Source organism: Notamacropus eugenii, chromosome 1, assembly GCF_028372415.1.
Source record: "Notamacropus eugenii isolate mMacEug1 chromosome 1, mMacEug1.pri_v2, whole genome shotgun sequence".
Lineage (NCBI taxonomy): Eukaryota > Metazoa > Chordata > Mammalia > Diprotodontia > Macropodidae > Notamacropus > Notamacropus eugenii.
Window position 1 is genome coordinate 699,091,033 of NC_092872.1, and position 15,927 is coordinate 699,106,959.

At 39.0% G+C, this 15,927-nt stretch overlaps 1 protein-coding gene across 3 annotated transcripts in view; it reads right to left on the reverse strand.

Moving 5' to 3' along the window:
- Positions 1 to 4,035: 4,035 nt before the first annotated feature.
- ZDHHC7 (zDHHC palmitoyltransferase 7) overlaps positions 4,036 to 15,927 on the reverse strand; it is a 47,460-nt gene continuing 35,568 nt past the window's right edge. For all 3 annotated transcript variants that reach the window (XM_072636222.1, XM_072636223.1, XM_072636221.1), the window contains 4 exons: positions 13,526 to 13,622; positions 13,023 to 13,104; positions 9,919 to 10,049; positions 4,036 to 6,236 (listed from right to left, as the gene is read on the reverse strand). In XM_072636222.1, the coding sequence (XP_072492323.1) occupies positions 6,060 to 6,236; positions 9,919 to 10,049; positions 13,023 to 13,104; positions 13,526 to 13,622 (487 nt within the window). In that variant the 3' untranslated portion in view covers positions 4,036 to 6,059. The remainder of the gene's footprint in view (positions 6,237 to 9,918; positions 10,050 to 13,022; positions 13,105 to 13,525; positions 13,623 to 15,927) is intronic.

A 15,927-nucleotide genomic window follows, 5' to 3' on the forward strand; every position in this document is an offset into this window, starting at 1 on the left:
TTTCATTTGCTATCACTAGATGCAAGGAAACAAAGCATTTATTAAGTGACTAGTACATGCTAGGGACCATGCTAAGCACTGTACAAATATTATCTTATTTGATCTAGAGAGAATCATAACCCAAATTCTCATTTTCATGTGCTAGGGTGGCCTAGAAGCTGCTTCTGGATTCCATTGCTAATGATTCTCTTAGCAAATGATGTTGGTGACCTACAAGACTTTAATGTTGTCACGTGTGGTTGGCTATTAAGACAGAGAACTGGGGAGAGGGATGAGGGGTAAAAGAGAGCATTACCAAGTAAACTGGTGATAGTCAGTTGACAGCAAATCTTTTTTACCTCAGCCAGTCCCAGGAAAGTAAGACTTACTGCTGTCACCTACTCTTGTATAAATACACAACTATCCTATATCTCTGATCAAAGATGGGATGCCTGTTAGGTCAAATAGGTCCCAGAATCTTTAGTCAGGGTGGAAAAATCAATCCTGTTACAAACGCACTGGTATTGAAGGCAATTCAAATAACGAGTATTTATTAAGCACCTATGAGCCAGTCACCATGTCTATCCTTCAGCAAATAAAAGCAGCTCACACTGAAATAGCCCTTAAAGTCTGCAAAACAATGGATCTAAATTATCTTTTATCTCCAGTTCATCATCCATAAAACTTATTTTTTCAGTATGTCAAAGGATTGTGGTTTTGTCAGTGTGGGAACTTTCTCTACTAAGATCAGTACCTTGATAGTTTTTCATGGATTACCATGTCAAATATTGTTTATTACTTGGTTACTGATCTTCTGCACTTAACTAGGCTGGCCCTGGCACAGCCTTCTAGTGCCTGGCTCGCTCAAAGCGTCTCCAGTTTGATAGCACTAGCAATAGATGATGCCCCACTGGCAAAGCCTTAGGGAACCCAAAGCCACCTCTACACCAAAATAAGACATCAGAGAGCTTTGGATGAAGACAGATGTTAAAAGAAAAGAATGCAGCATAAAATCTTACTGGAATTTTTGCCAGAGTCCTGTCATATGAATTGGTCTCTCAGCTGAATTTGTTATAAGTAAAAATAATAATAATAATAATAATGTAGGCCTATTTTGAAGCAACCTCCCAAATACTATCTTTTCCTATCTCTTGTCCTTACACAGGCAAGTTGAAGAAACTCATAGAACCATAGATTTAGAGCTGGAGGGTACAGTTTAATTCCCTCGTTTTACAAAGGGAGAACAGAGGCCCATAGGAGGAAATGAATTGCCAAAGGCTAAACCAATAGCAAGTGTTTAAACCAGAATCTGAACCTCAATCCTGAATCCAAATCCAGCCCTCTTCCCACTGCTGACTGCTTTTTACAGACACAATAAATGCTTAGGTGGGTTTCTCCCACAATGCTCATCTGCATTAGCTCAGGACAACTTCGAATTCTGACACAGATCACCCCCTCTTCCCCATCACTTGGCATAGAAGAAGTTCTATATAAATCTTAAAGCTTTATTGTGTCAACCTCTCCAAGGTTATCAGCACTACCATGTCCCCCACTCTGAAATCTGTCAGGACTCCCAAGGAAGAGGGCAGCTGGCAGGGACATTTACACCTTATAATCATGCCTTCTGGGGGGACACTTCACATTTCACACACCCTGAGGTAATTCACATCAGGTTTCCTATATTCTATTGTCCAAATTTTCCCCACCCAGCGACCTTTAGGTTTCAGGAAAACGCTAGGTGGGCCCGGCCTAAAAGGGCTGGGATGGTCCAATTAGTGTGATAATTATTTATTCATTATAGATGGCTATAATGGGGGACAAGTTAAGTCATTGTTTTCCCCGAGTCGGGGTATGACTTTTAAGTCAATAAAACCAACAGTCTCACTTGTCTAGAGCACATTTTTCTTCTGTTAAATAGGTTTATAAAAAGTAAGCGTGTGTAAATTCAACATCACACCAACTTCTCACCCTTGGGTAAGACATCTATCATCATTCAACAAATACAGCCAGTGTGCACGTTAGTGTTGTAGACCATTAAAGGTTTAATTTAGAAGATGCCTTTCAGTGTTCAGGGGCTTCAATAACACTGGCTGACTGCGTCAGGAACATATTTACACATCAGCCTAAACCTTCTAAAAATAGCCACAAGATGAAATATATTTGACTAAGCCAACTACTTAATTAGTATTTGACCCTAATTGACCAAAGGAATCATTACACTGAACGAAACCTGTTCTGTTGTAAAACAGACTTTAAGTTACTATGTAACTCAAACTATAGAAGACAATTCTTTATTTCTAGCTAACAAGAAACTTTGTCCTCACTGGTCAAGGAGATAGCTAATGCCATTCTCCTCTGGAGCTGGCATTCTCTGCTGGAACGCCAATACACCACTACACACACCAGCCTGCTGGTTTTCATTTACACATCGACAAGCATTTATGAAGTACTTACATATATACTGATAATGTTTAATATAAAATTTTGGAATAATCTCTTTATTCTCTCTGAAGCAAACTCAGAGAATGCCTCTCCTATGTCAACAAAGCCAGCCAAGGCTGACTCTACATTCCTTAAGAGACCTTTAACCTAAGACACTATCTTGAATAATGGGACGTTTTCCATATCTTAATATTTATAGACATATACTATGTTATGGCATATTAATGGTAAAGAAAATATAGACATCTTAGGTCGTAATTTCTATTGAACTTTGTTTACCCCTTCCTATGTCAGTTATCTGTTTAGGGCAGGAAGCCTGCCACTTACTAGTGGTGGGATTTCCTTCTTTATCACCGAGACATATGTTTACCCAGCTGGAATCCCAAGGCCTGACCAACATTACTTTGTTAATTGTCTTGTCTTATTTGTTCAACTAGGAGAGTTCCTTTCTCACGGCAAAATGTATATAAGCCAGAAGATTTCTGCACTGGGTAGCCAGAACATTTCTGGCTCCATAATGCATTATGTTACCGTTTTCTTTAATAGGGAATTGATTAATTAATTAAATCATAAAATGTATGCATTCAGCCTGTTGCCTTTTCTTTAACAAAGTTTTCAGGTTAACAATACTGACTAGTAATATGTCCTACAAGACAGAGAAGTTCACCCTCTTCACTGAAATCTACAAACAGTCTACAAACAGTGCCCAACAGAAGACTAGGCACACAGAAGGTGTCTCATAAATGTGAGGCATGTTCATGCGCTGCAAGAGGTCCCACTCTTAAAGAATCCTGAGTGTAAATTAGATTCAGCTTTAACAAAGGGAAAGAGTAAAAATGCACAGATGCACATATAGTCACCAATCAACTGTCATGAAACACATATCATTTCCACAACCCTGTTTTTTAAAATACACCCCCAGGGTTATTTTCCTGCATGTAGTGATGCCGTATTTACAATGATTCTACAATTATCTGGCATGGATGTAACTGCAGTTACAAGCCAAGAAGCTGCTAATATTAATGGAAAATACCTCATTGCTAATGAAGTGGAAAAACTTCAAGAGATTTTTTTTCAGCTAATTTAAGTCATCTCCTCAGAGCACTTAAATGAAAATCATGTGTTTGTTTTAACCATTTTGAACAGAAATCCATTCAAAATATAACATGTACATCCTTACAAACAGAACAATTTAAGTCTGTTCTCCATGACTGGTAAGCATTAGGACATCATGCTAGAATACAGGCTTGTGGTGCACAGGACTATCTGCCCCCAAGTTAGATGGCCTCAGAGTTTTGTGCTGAAGGAGAAAGCAGACAGAAGATAAATTCTCCTGCTGGTCAGTGATGACTTGTCAGCTATACTCTGCTGCTTTATTTTAAAGAGAGCTGTCTGGAGTGAATGTAGCTCCACCTTCAGATAAGTCCTGGGATCACAAACACATTCGAGAGTTGAATTTACAAGAAACTGGAACTCTTCAACAGTCAAACACTCTTTGGCAAATTAAGCTTGGATATCAGAATTATTCCACAGGGCCTGAAAATTGTGTTAGTAAATGTCATAGACTTCCTTCAAAAAGAAAACTCAATGAGGCAAGGAAAGAAAGAGACTAAATCCAATGAGACCCGATATCATTTAATTACCAACTTTGAGAAATGTCAATGAATGGCTTTATTTTATATAAAAATTACAATGAAAGGGGTTGAAAAAGCCAAGAAGACCTGATTTCACACACATAACTTGTTAAGTCTCACAGGATTCAAACTCTTAATAATCTTCAACCAACAGACTATATCATTTCAAAAGCCTCATGATGAAGCCTAATATATGCTCCCAACAGATGTGCAAAAAAAATATTCTTTTGGAACTTGCCTCCATTGTCGATCATACCACAATCTAAATCTTTGCTTTTCTGGCTGCTCTTCATCAATTTCCTATGCATGTTTGTGGTGATCTTACACCAATGAATTGCGTTTGTTCATTTGGCTTTTGTGCCCTGGGCTGATCTCTCGATGAATTCCATCTATACTAGTATAAGGTTAGAATAACGTGTTCTTTGAAGATCTTCACAAATAAACAGAAAGGCATTGTGTCCAGCAGGAAAATACCAAAATGTTTAGTGTGGGAGATCAATTTAAATAAGGAAGACCTCTTAGCGTGTTATAAATTGCTTCTAGATGCTTCTGACAAAATATACACAAGCCAGGTGAGTTTAAGGCAATATCCCCCCCTCCCCACCCATCCCATCCCATCCCATCCCATCCCATCCCACTCCTCTTAAAGGAGCTGTTCACTGCTCAGGCAGAATTCTCCGCTACACACCTGGTTCTCATCAAAGGTAGTGTGAGGAAAAAAACAGCATTAAGGACAGTCCCCCATCTAGCTCTAGGCATTCTGGTAGTTCAGTTTTGTTTCTGTTTCTTTCTAGGAGAGTTACAAATGTGTGCTGTGCTCTCTTCTGCACCAAAGCCACAAGAAGAAGAGCTGATGCTCTACAAATTATTTCTTTAAAGTTGTGGTCAAATGCACACTGGTCGGCCTTTACTGTGGGGTCATATGATCTCCTCCTTGAGCAGACTAACAATGCAGCATTGAGATGCACACAAATTAAGGTTTTCTAACATGAGGCTTGACTCTTCACCAAGAGTGACATTCACCCAGATAATGTTAATTTGGCTGAAAAAAACAGTTCCAGCTCCTTTAGGCTCTCAAAATTTTAAAATAATTAAACCCACACAAGATCTTAAAAAGGGAAGGGGGAGGAGAGACAACTGATTGTTCTTTGGATCTGTAGACTGTCCAATTGGCAATACATTCAAAGTTAGTCCCAAAGGAGGATATCATAGCAGCTTTTTCCTCTTCCCTGAACATAGGTTTTTAAAAATAGCTTGCCATTAAAAATAAAAATTTTAATTTTTTAAAAAAGGAAAAACTTACATATATTAAACTTGCTGCTAGGAACAAGAAAACACTTTGTCCTGGGGTTGGGCAGTGAGGGGAAAAGGAAGTAAGCAATGATAAATGGGGGGAAAAAATTAATGAGTGTACCTGACATTTACCTATGCCGCTCAGTGCACACAGATTTTTTGCAACTTAATTATAAGACAGAATAAAAATGAAAGACTAAAATGTATCTATAAGAAAGGGTTCCTGTAGCGTTAAAGATACAGGAAAAGCAATAACGGAATGGATTACATGGTAAACAGAAACTCCCTGATGCTACTGGCTTGAGAATTCTTGTCCACTGGGGATTTTTTTTTCCATGATTGACAAATGCAGCTCAGTACACAGGATTTTTAATAAAATAGCATATGTAATACCCCAAACAACATTTGATCAAATGAAAAAGATTTAACAAAAATCATAATCTCACAGTAGAATAATGACATTTGGCTTCTTTAGTGTGGCCACATGCCTTTCATTAGTGGTACAGCTGAAAAGTCATTACAGCATCCAGTTAACATTTTGGAAAATTTGTGATCTCCGTGACTATAAATGTATAAAATTCTGCTTGCTACAAGCAACTGGTTTGTGTTGGTTCAGTCCCCATTGGTCACAGATTATATGTCGCTAGGCTTTCAAACCCCAAATAAATATCCTAGAGTGCATCTGCAAGTTCCAGTATGGGAAAGTGGATCTCACACAGAAAATTCTGGACCACCTCTCTTTGACTTCAGTAGGAATCTCCTGATTCGAAATCCTGCAAAAGGATTCATCCAAAGAATTGAAGGCTGGCCCCCAAAAACAGACTTCATCCCTTCCCATCGGAGCCTTCGTTCCCAAGTTGGCTTTTCACTTTTCAGTCTTTCAATCTCCTGTGCACAAATAATGATAACATTACTGCTTGACAATAGACTTCATCACTAAATGGAAATTCAGAGAAGAGTTAAATGAGCTCATTTTTTACAACTACTAAAATAAATCAAGTTAAAATATACTTTTGTTTCTGATACAATATCAGATGCTTAAAGGTGACATATAAATAATGTATATATACATTATTACATATATATAATGTGTATATACACACACATATATATGCTTTGTGTGTTTGTATATGCATATATGTGCATATATGTGTATATATGTGTGTTTGTATATGCATATATACACACATATATGGCATAAATATAAAATTAACAGCATGCATATATGTATACCTGCATAAAAAGAGTACACACGAAGTACTAATAAGTACTATGGGAAAGAAAGCATGAACAATTAGGGCTATCAGGAAAGACTTCATATAGAAAATGGTGTCTGAGCTACATCTTACAAAAAAGAAGGTTGAGGAGGATGAGCGGAGGGAGGGAGTGCATTCCAGGCACAGGAAATGGCCAACAGAAAGGCACAAGGTAAGAGATAGGTGTCATTAGGAACAGAGGAACAGAGAGAAGGCCCATTTGGCTGAATGGTAGAGCAGAAGGAATGTCAAGCAAATTCCCATCAAAATAGGCTGGAGCCAGGTTGTTCAGGGCTTTAAAGCTAAACAGTTTATGTTCTATTCTAAGGCACTAGGAAGCCAGTGAAGTTGATCGAGTAGGGGTACATGGTCATATGTACACTGAAGGACAAACTAGAGTGGTGAGAGACGTGAGGTAGGGAGGCCAAGCAGGACATGATGGCAAGAACCGAGGGGAGGGGTGGTAGCTGTGCGAGTGAAGAGAAGGTGGCAAATATAAGAAATGTCGTGATGGTTGAAAGGGCAAGGTCTGATAACAGAATGGATGGGTGGGGACAGAGAGAGTAAAGAGTGGAGGATGCTACCAATATTATGCACCTGAGACAATGGAAGAGTTATGGGGCCTTCAAGAGAAGTAGAGAAGTTTAGACTCGAGATTTAGGGGGAAAGATAATCATTTCAATTCTCCTCAGTTGGCACTACAAAACAGCACACAATCAGGTCCTTTTCCTTAAAAGAACGATAAAATAAAAACACTTTTTGGGACTGGGCTTGCTTTCTGTTCTGAGGAACTTCACTGTAACATGCTCAACAGTAACCTGTCTCCAAAAAGTCATCTTTGTAGTAAAGGTAGCATCCCTGCTCTGCTAATGGAGGGATATTTAAAGAAACCTAGGCTTCAATTCTCATTGATGTTACGTACTCATTTGACAGTTCCCACCAACAATTTTAAACATGTTCTGGAAGATGAGGACACACACACAATTTATTTGAAGCTCTGCTGCACAAGGACTCACTTTCCAAGAATACAAACATGAGACAAGAGCGTGCTGTGTCTATATACATTTCTCTGAAAAAGTACTCAGCACAACGCAACCTTCTTTATAATGCAGTTTTCTTTCTGTATAGCATTATTTATCTTCTTTTTTTAAGCACTGTAGGTCATACTAAGTAACGTAAAATGTTTAGGAAAATAATCTGCACACACAGTGGAGGGCATGTTTATAAAAATATTAGTAAGGAACAGAAAGTCTTTTGCAAGTGATATTCCACAGTAGCCACATTTTCACCAGCATACAACTGATTGAAAAAAGTAGAGAATACCAGTTCATTCTGTGCTTGTAAGTTGAGTATAAAAAAAGTACTTGATTCAGTAGAGCAAAATTCTACCTAAAAGCTCTCATCCAACAAAGTATTTTCCACGTAACTATGAAAAACTATGAAAAACTATTCTTGATGCCTTAAAAAATATGACAACTGAAATAACTTTGTTTGACCACCTTCAGGAATATTAATCGCTGGCAAGGTGTAAATGAGAAGATGTATATTTGCCAAAAGTTGTTTGCCACTGTCACAGATGACATCTGGGAACAAAGTCCAACCAGAAAAGGGGTTCCCTATAGATGGCAAGGTCCCCTAGAAGCTATTGCTTATCCAGGAGAGAAGGAAAAGGGCAAAGTGGAAAGAAACACCGAAAATCCAGCAAATTCCAGTGGAATTCCTCATTTACTAACATTGTATGAACTGGGTGCAGAAGGTGGCCAAAGCATACCTGTCCCTTGGAAGTATGGTCCTGGCACAGAGAAACACCTGTAATCTTAAAAGACACTCAAACACACTACTTTTTCTCCTGAAAACGAAAGAGCTAATTGAAACATGTATTAGAAGAAAAACACCTAAGAAAAATAAAACCGTAATAGAAAAGTAGGCAACTCTGGCTGCTGAACAGAAGCACCACCTAAAGTTTCTTGTGATTGACAATAAAAGGTTGGGAAGAGAACAAAAGTAACTCAAAGCTACAAAGGTCAGATTCCAAAAAGCTGCACTCACAATGGAGCTGGATACAGATTCTGACTTTGTAGGAAAATATTAATTATGGAGGCTGCTGCCACATTCAGAAACTGCTACAACCTCTCCAAGCTGGCCTAAGCTGGCAGCAAATAGAGGGGAAAAGGGACAACAAAATACCCAGTCTTGGTCCCTTGGACTTTCCATCCCCATAGCTTCTTTCCATGTTGCTCCACAGAGATATTCTGAAAGGACTTATGAACATTTAAGGTGAAAGGTGCAAAGATAAGATGTAGTAGTAAGTGAGAGGAATGGGAGAGGAAAGCTTATAAGTAACACAGTCACAGAAAGGAAAAACTCCCAGGTCAGGGATGGTCTGGGTAGAGCATCACCTGAAGGAGCAGATGGTCTCAGCTGAACAATTACAGCACGTGAATATAATGGAATAATGTTGCGCCACCATAAATTACATAAATTCTTAGAGAAATCTGGAACAGACTAGCAAGAACAGATGCAGAGGGTGAGCAGAATCAGCAGACAATGTTTAAAAAACAAAACAAATACATAAGAGCTCTGATGAATCCAATGATCAACTAGGTTGCTACCCTCTCCTGAAAGAAATGTAATGGACTCAAGGGACAGAATGAGATAGAAATTTTTGGACTTGGTCAATATGGGAATTTGTTTTATTTGATTATGCAAATTTGTTGAAAGTATTTTATTTTTATTTTTTTCTCCACAAATTTGGGGTGAGGGAGACCCTGGGGGGGAGTGAAAGAGATTAGAACAGAGAAGAAACGATAGAAGGATGGGGACTTGTGATAGATTTGTCCCCCAAAAAGAAAAAAAAATAAAGAGTCATGGAAGCATTTTAAAAAACATATAGAAGAGAAAAGAAGTAAACAAAGCCAAGCAGGATAGCTTTGAAAATTACATAATGAATTTATTATATACTTAACAGGAAAAGCAACCTATATGTAGTAACAGAGCTTTATAATTTCACACAGAATCTTTTTTCTATCCAATTTTGAATGAGGAAATGCTAATTTTGTTTGGGATATCTTAAGTTTGGAATTTTTTTCAAAAAACATAAATTTAAGAAAACACACCAGCTCTGGAGGAGTCTGTTGACAAGGGTTCAAACATTCCCTCTGACATTTGTTTTCTATCTAACACTGGACAGTCATTTAAACAGTAGGGCCTGAGTGGGCTGGACTAACCCCTCTCTGGTATATGAACCAACGGTCTGACGACCCCTAAAACCAACATCTCTGAGAACATCACAGAAAGCAAAACAGCGACCCTACCGTTTCATCGTTGCATATTGAGTGGATCTGAGTGCCAAACATGACTGCGGTGAAAGTGAGAAACAGAAGACCCTCAAGGCACAAGAAGATCAGCAGGATTACAGTTACAGGTGGAGAAAAGTCACTGCATTCTGTGGAAAAGGCCAAGAGAATCATCCATGAGAACAGAGCACAGTTCCCAATGGTGTCACTGTGAACAAAAAGCTCACTTATAGAAATTCTATGCTCCTGATAGTACAGGAAGGACGATATTCATCTGGCAGAAGGACAAACCAGGGCCACTCAGAGAAACAAGGTTTCTACTTGGGTGTCTCTGAGGCCTGGCTAGGCCACACCTACAATCAGTACAAAGGATGCCTGACAATTCTGTTTCCTAGTCAATGGTTTCACTGTCAATCTGATTTGATGGGAAATGGCTTGGTTTTTACAAATTGTTAAAAAAAAATAAGCTGGGATTTTTTTGTACTACTTGTTTTATACTATAACAGAAATTATGTTATTTTTAAACTGTGTAGGAAATTTAAAAATCAAAGTAATTTACCCTCCAAGAAAGTACAAAAAAGTAAACAACTTTCACCTTTCCACAGTGAAGCCATGACTACTACACAATATTTGTATTTGAGCAAAGCTAGCCTGTCTCATTCCCAAAGAGAAATAACTACGACAAGATGTGTCTCTTTTTGCACAATACAAATACGCCTCGTTACAAACAGGCAAACCCATTTGTAGTTGAATACATCATCAGTTTTGAACGACAACATAATTTTTATGTTTTCTCTCAAAAATGGAGAAAATGGCATACATAGCATAACCAGGCAATCTTAATTCAACTGGTAATTAATTCAAGGTGGCCCTCATTGGGCTACCAAGGAAATAAGTGGTTTAGAGCTCACTCTAAGCAAATATGGATATGTTGGCTCACATTCTAAACTATTCGAGTTTATTAAAATGAAGTTATTTTTCTTATATGCCTAGTCCTTTTAAACAAAATGATTTTTCTCTATAACTATATCATATATATGTTATGTACCACATATTACACATAATATATACACCACTGTAACTATAGATACACATGACATATGCCTAATTTTATGTACCGAACAAACTAATCTTTTTGCTTCTCAATCTCATTCAGCTTAAAAGAAGGGACTAGACACTAATGTTCTTCCACACTTAGGCTCTAAATGAAAAAACTTGCAAAATAAAAGTCCAGTACTTTCTTGTTGCTACTCATATTAAGAACTGTCTGCACATTCAGAACTTTCTCATAGTTCCAGCCTAGAAGTATTGTTTCCTGGTGCCCAGGCTGCATTTTTCACCTCTACCTACAGTTAGCTCTCACCTCCTCTGTTGACTAACTGCATGCGGCCTGCAATTCAGCAGAAGCCCGAAGGAAAGGTTTGAGAGAGCGGAGGAGACCACTGCATCCTTGGACAGCATTTCAGTTCAGTAACTTGGAGGTGTCTCTCCTCTCCCCACCCTGATTCATCCACCAGGAAAGGCCTTTTAAACAAAATCAGAATTACCAATCCTAACCCCTTAACTCAACTGGGGAAGAGCTAAACCAGACATACAGTGAGCTGACACAGGGAAGGGAATGCTGTTCAAGCTGGCATTTCTAACACTGTCTGAGAGGTTAATACTATGAATCTCCACCAGAGCTAAGGAAGAAGGGGACAGGATGAGAAAGCTAGACTATTTTCCAATTCTTCCTTTGTTGAGCTATTTATTATGTGACTTTTTTTATAAGTGTTATAAATATCCAGGACATCAAAGTCAAGCCAAATATAAATGATTTTTTGATTGTTAGCACTCTCTTCTAACAGATATGACTGTATGTCACTTATCTACTGTGTCATAAAATTTCTCCCTTCTCTACAGTAAAATGCTTAGGGTAGGCTTTAAGAAAAACTAAATGTCCTTCTCTTGAAATTTTTAGAACAAAAACAACACAGCCATCTTTCTAAAAATGGTTTAGTGTCGTCTTACTCCAAAGAAGGAAAATGAATTTCCTAAGTCTCTTGCTCTCAAAAAGAAACAAAAATGTTGCCATTAAGTAAAAGAAATGATTGTCACATTTATTTTGCTATCTCTCCTATTAGTGAAGTTAATTGGGTTAAAAAAAAATAGTGTGGGCTGGTAATGTTTTGCATTCACTTGGAAGGTCATCCTAATCAATGATGCTACCACTTGGAGCTTACATAAAATCTAAAATATGTCCCTAAACCAAGTCAGTAAGACACCTCACACTCTATCCTCGGAGGCAGTTCTTTCAAAGTAGTAATTATATCACTACTGGCATCTAATGACAGCAGTCAACTTCAACAAATGGGGATTCACACTGAATACACATACATTACCAGATAAATGCTCTTGAGGGTTTTTTTTCCCCAGTAACAACCATAAATTTGTATTGATCAGGCCCTTTGTAAGCAATCACTGGACATAACAGGAGAATCGCCTAAGCACAGTGAGAGGTGCAGTGTACAGCTATGACAAACCCAAGGTAGCTGGACCTGAGGGGACAGAGACCTCCAACCACTTTAGCAAGATTAGGCCCATGCTCTCACTATTCACACTGTACATATGCTCTCACACACTCACATGCTTAACCAAAAAGTACTTGGCTAAGGAAAGCAAGAGGAAGAGGGTGAGAAAAATAAATTTTATTCAAGTAGGACAGACCTTCATGTCTGCAGTGTAAAGAGCATAACAATTTTTTTAAACAAATCAACTGAGAAAAAAGGGAGAAATTTTTGGTAGGTGGCAGAAAATAATACCAATTTCTATCTAGACACAGTACCTGCAACAAACAAATTATATAACCCTTCAAAGAGCCAAATATATATATATAATTGTAAGGGAAAACTGGTTATATGGCTTCATTGTGGTACTAGAGACAGAAAATCTTGGTGTCATAATGTAAAGACAATCTCATCCTAGAAAAGCATTCAAAGTGACAACAAAAGCTGTTCTCCCAAAACCTATGTGCAGTGTTTGCCACTGAGTATAATATTTTGTTTCTTTGCTCATGCAATAGTATGGTAATGCTATTTCTGTATTTCTACAAACAATTTTTATATATCCAACTACATGCTTACCAGTCCATTGCCCTCGGACACAGGAAAAAAACTGAAATCCACACAGGATCAAAGCATGAGCTGAAGACAAGGCTATATACATCTGGATGAGAGAAAAGGGAGGAGAGAATTGTAAGGTTGTGATCCCTTGTGAACACAAACTGTCAAGTAAAATTAATGTACTAAGCACACAGTGATAAAAAGTTAAAAAATTTTAAATCCTTGAAATTAAATAGTGTGATATTTATTAGCACTCCAAGGTCACATTGGAAAAATTCTTCTAGGGAGAACAGCAGAGGGTAAACATTTCTGACCTATGACAGAGACCATTATGGCCCAGGCCTAGAGAGAATACATGCTGTACATAACTAGCAGTCACACAATTGCTACAATTTGTGCCTCACTGGGATGGAGAGCTGGAGGAACTGCCTCAATCCTAGGAGAAACATGCTTCCCAAAAGCAAATTTACAGTCAAAAGAGTTTGACAATCACCATAAAACACCAAAATTTAATTTTTACTCACGGTAAAGAGCACAAAAAACCTCTGATTTTTTTCTCCCACACAATTGTTCACCCACGGGCAATGGTGATCCATCTTCCGAATACATCGCTTACAAATACTAGAAAATGAAGTTTTTTGTTTTTAATATTTTAGCATGAAAGACTATCAAAATAACATAACTTAAACAAAAGGGCAGAGAAAATAAAGAAAAGGAAATTAAATTGAAATGTCAACAATTACATTAATTCTGCAATCTACAAAATGGGTTATGTTTAAAAAACTTCAGAGCAAAAACAGTGTTCCCCATGGAGGTTCCCAGGTCAGGTCACAGACCTAAAGTAATAAGAATCTAATCACACCATTTTAAAACAGTGTTTCTGCAGGGAAACATGTCCTTCACTCCAGCCTTGCATTTTCACACAGCCCCCAAAGCTCTCACAGCAACAAGAAGACGTCCACAGACAAAGCTTTAGAGACAGCTGCTTTACCAGCCTTACTAACATCCTGAACAATTTCTGATGGGGAAGAGGGGTCTGAGGTGCAGTCATGTGAAGTCAGGGTCTCCAAATGATCGAAAGTGACAGGACAGCATTCTGTTGGGAGCCAGTCTTTTTCTTCAGAGGATCCCAAGAATCACCTCTTGAGTGGTCACTGCTCCTACCCAAAGCTTCGAACCAAGATTTCTTTCTCTCCTGGTAACCACTGCAGACTAGAATCAAGTCTCAAAACACTTCTTCCCACCTTCCCTGTTCCTGTAGCAAGCCCTTCACTCTTTGGGGGTTTCTAGTCTTCCACAACAACTGGAAAACAAAGCTTTTATCCTATGGCTCCTCACCTTCCCTTTTCACTTAGACTACAGAGGAAAGACAAAGGTGCACATAAATAATTATGATGAGTCTTTTAAAAGCTGACAAAGACAGAGAATCTTTGCAAGGTCATTTGCCCACAACCACCCTGGAAGGTAAAACAGTACCAATATTTTTATCCCCAATTTTTTGTACTGAGGAAATCAAGACTGAAAGAGGGAATCTGGCCCAGAGTCACACTGCAGCCTGAACCTGAACTTAAAAATATAAGTCTGCTGTCTCCAAGGAGGACTGCTGTTTCTACTTAAGGAAAAGAGCTCCTCTGGGCACAAAAAGAACTGAAGATTCATATATACCTATCAAAAGAAAACTCAATCAATAATAGATGAGATTATCAGGAAAGGCCTTGTGTGGAAGCATATTTGAGTTGTTCTTTGAAAGAAGCCAGGGTATTCTTTTAGGGTCACATAGCTAGTCTGAGGCAAGTCTGAGATCTGAACTCAGATCCTTCTGACTCCAGGGCTGCTGCTCTCTCCACTGTGCCACCTAGTTGCCCCAAAGCCAGGGTGTTCTAAGAGGCAGGTGAGAAGGGAGTACAGAAGACAGTAGCCTGGGCAAAGGAACAGACACAATAGATGGGATATCCTGCAAAAGGAACAAGAAAGCCAGTAAGACACTCACTTATATAATCCCTGTGAAAGGGAGGAATGTTTCATAAATCTGCACAGGCAGACTGGAGCCAGACTGTGAAAATGCACAACAGAAGCTTGGTACTTGACCAAAGCAACAACAAGCAGCCACTGGAGCTAGTCGAGCAAGAGGAATGTAACAGCCAAATTTGAGTTAAAATGATTCTTTGACAGCTGGGTGGAGGATGGATTGAAGACAGAAAAGAAGCCAATTAAAAGGCTCCCACAATATTCCAAGGGAGAGGGACTGTGGGGCTGAGCCACAGTGATGGCCCAAGACATGTGGCAGCAGAAGCAGCTCCACATCGCAAGTGATCTGAGACAGGACTGTGGGAGCAGTGGGAGTAGATGGCACCAGTGTGGAGAACTTGGCACACTGGAAGAGTTGTGGTGCTCTAGAAAGAAATAGCAAAGTTAAAAAGAGGACCAAGCATGGGGGTGTTCTGGACGTGTAATATATGACAGGTAGTTGGCAGCATGGGAACGTGGCAGAGAGGAGGAGAGGAAGGCTAAATAACCAATCTGACAGCCATCTCCATACAGATGGATGACTGAACCCATGATGCTATCATCAAGGGTGCAGAAAGAGAAGGGGCCCCACACAAGGACTGGGAGGAGAGTTCAAATCACGTGATCAGACTTGAACAATCACCCAACAAAGGAGACTAAGAGGGAGCAGACAGGGAGCAATGAGGGAACCAAGAGAGAGCAGTGATAGGAAAGTCTGAGAGGAAAAAGTTCCCAGGAAAAGAGGGTGGCTGACAGTGTGAAACCCTCCAGAAGTCAGAAGGATGTCACTGGAGCTGTCAATGAGACACCAATCAGAAACTTTAGAGACAGCAGTTTCGGTTGAGTGACGGGACTGGATACGGTCAGGTTAGTTAGCTGAGCATGGATGACCAACCTTCCCAAGAGCATTCAGCGTATA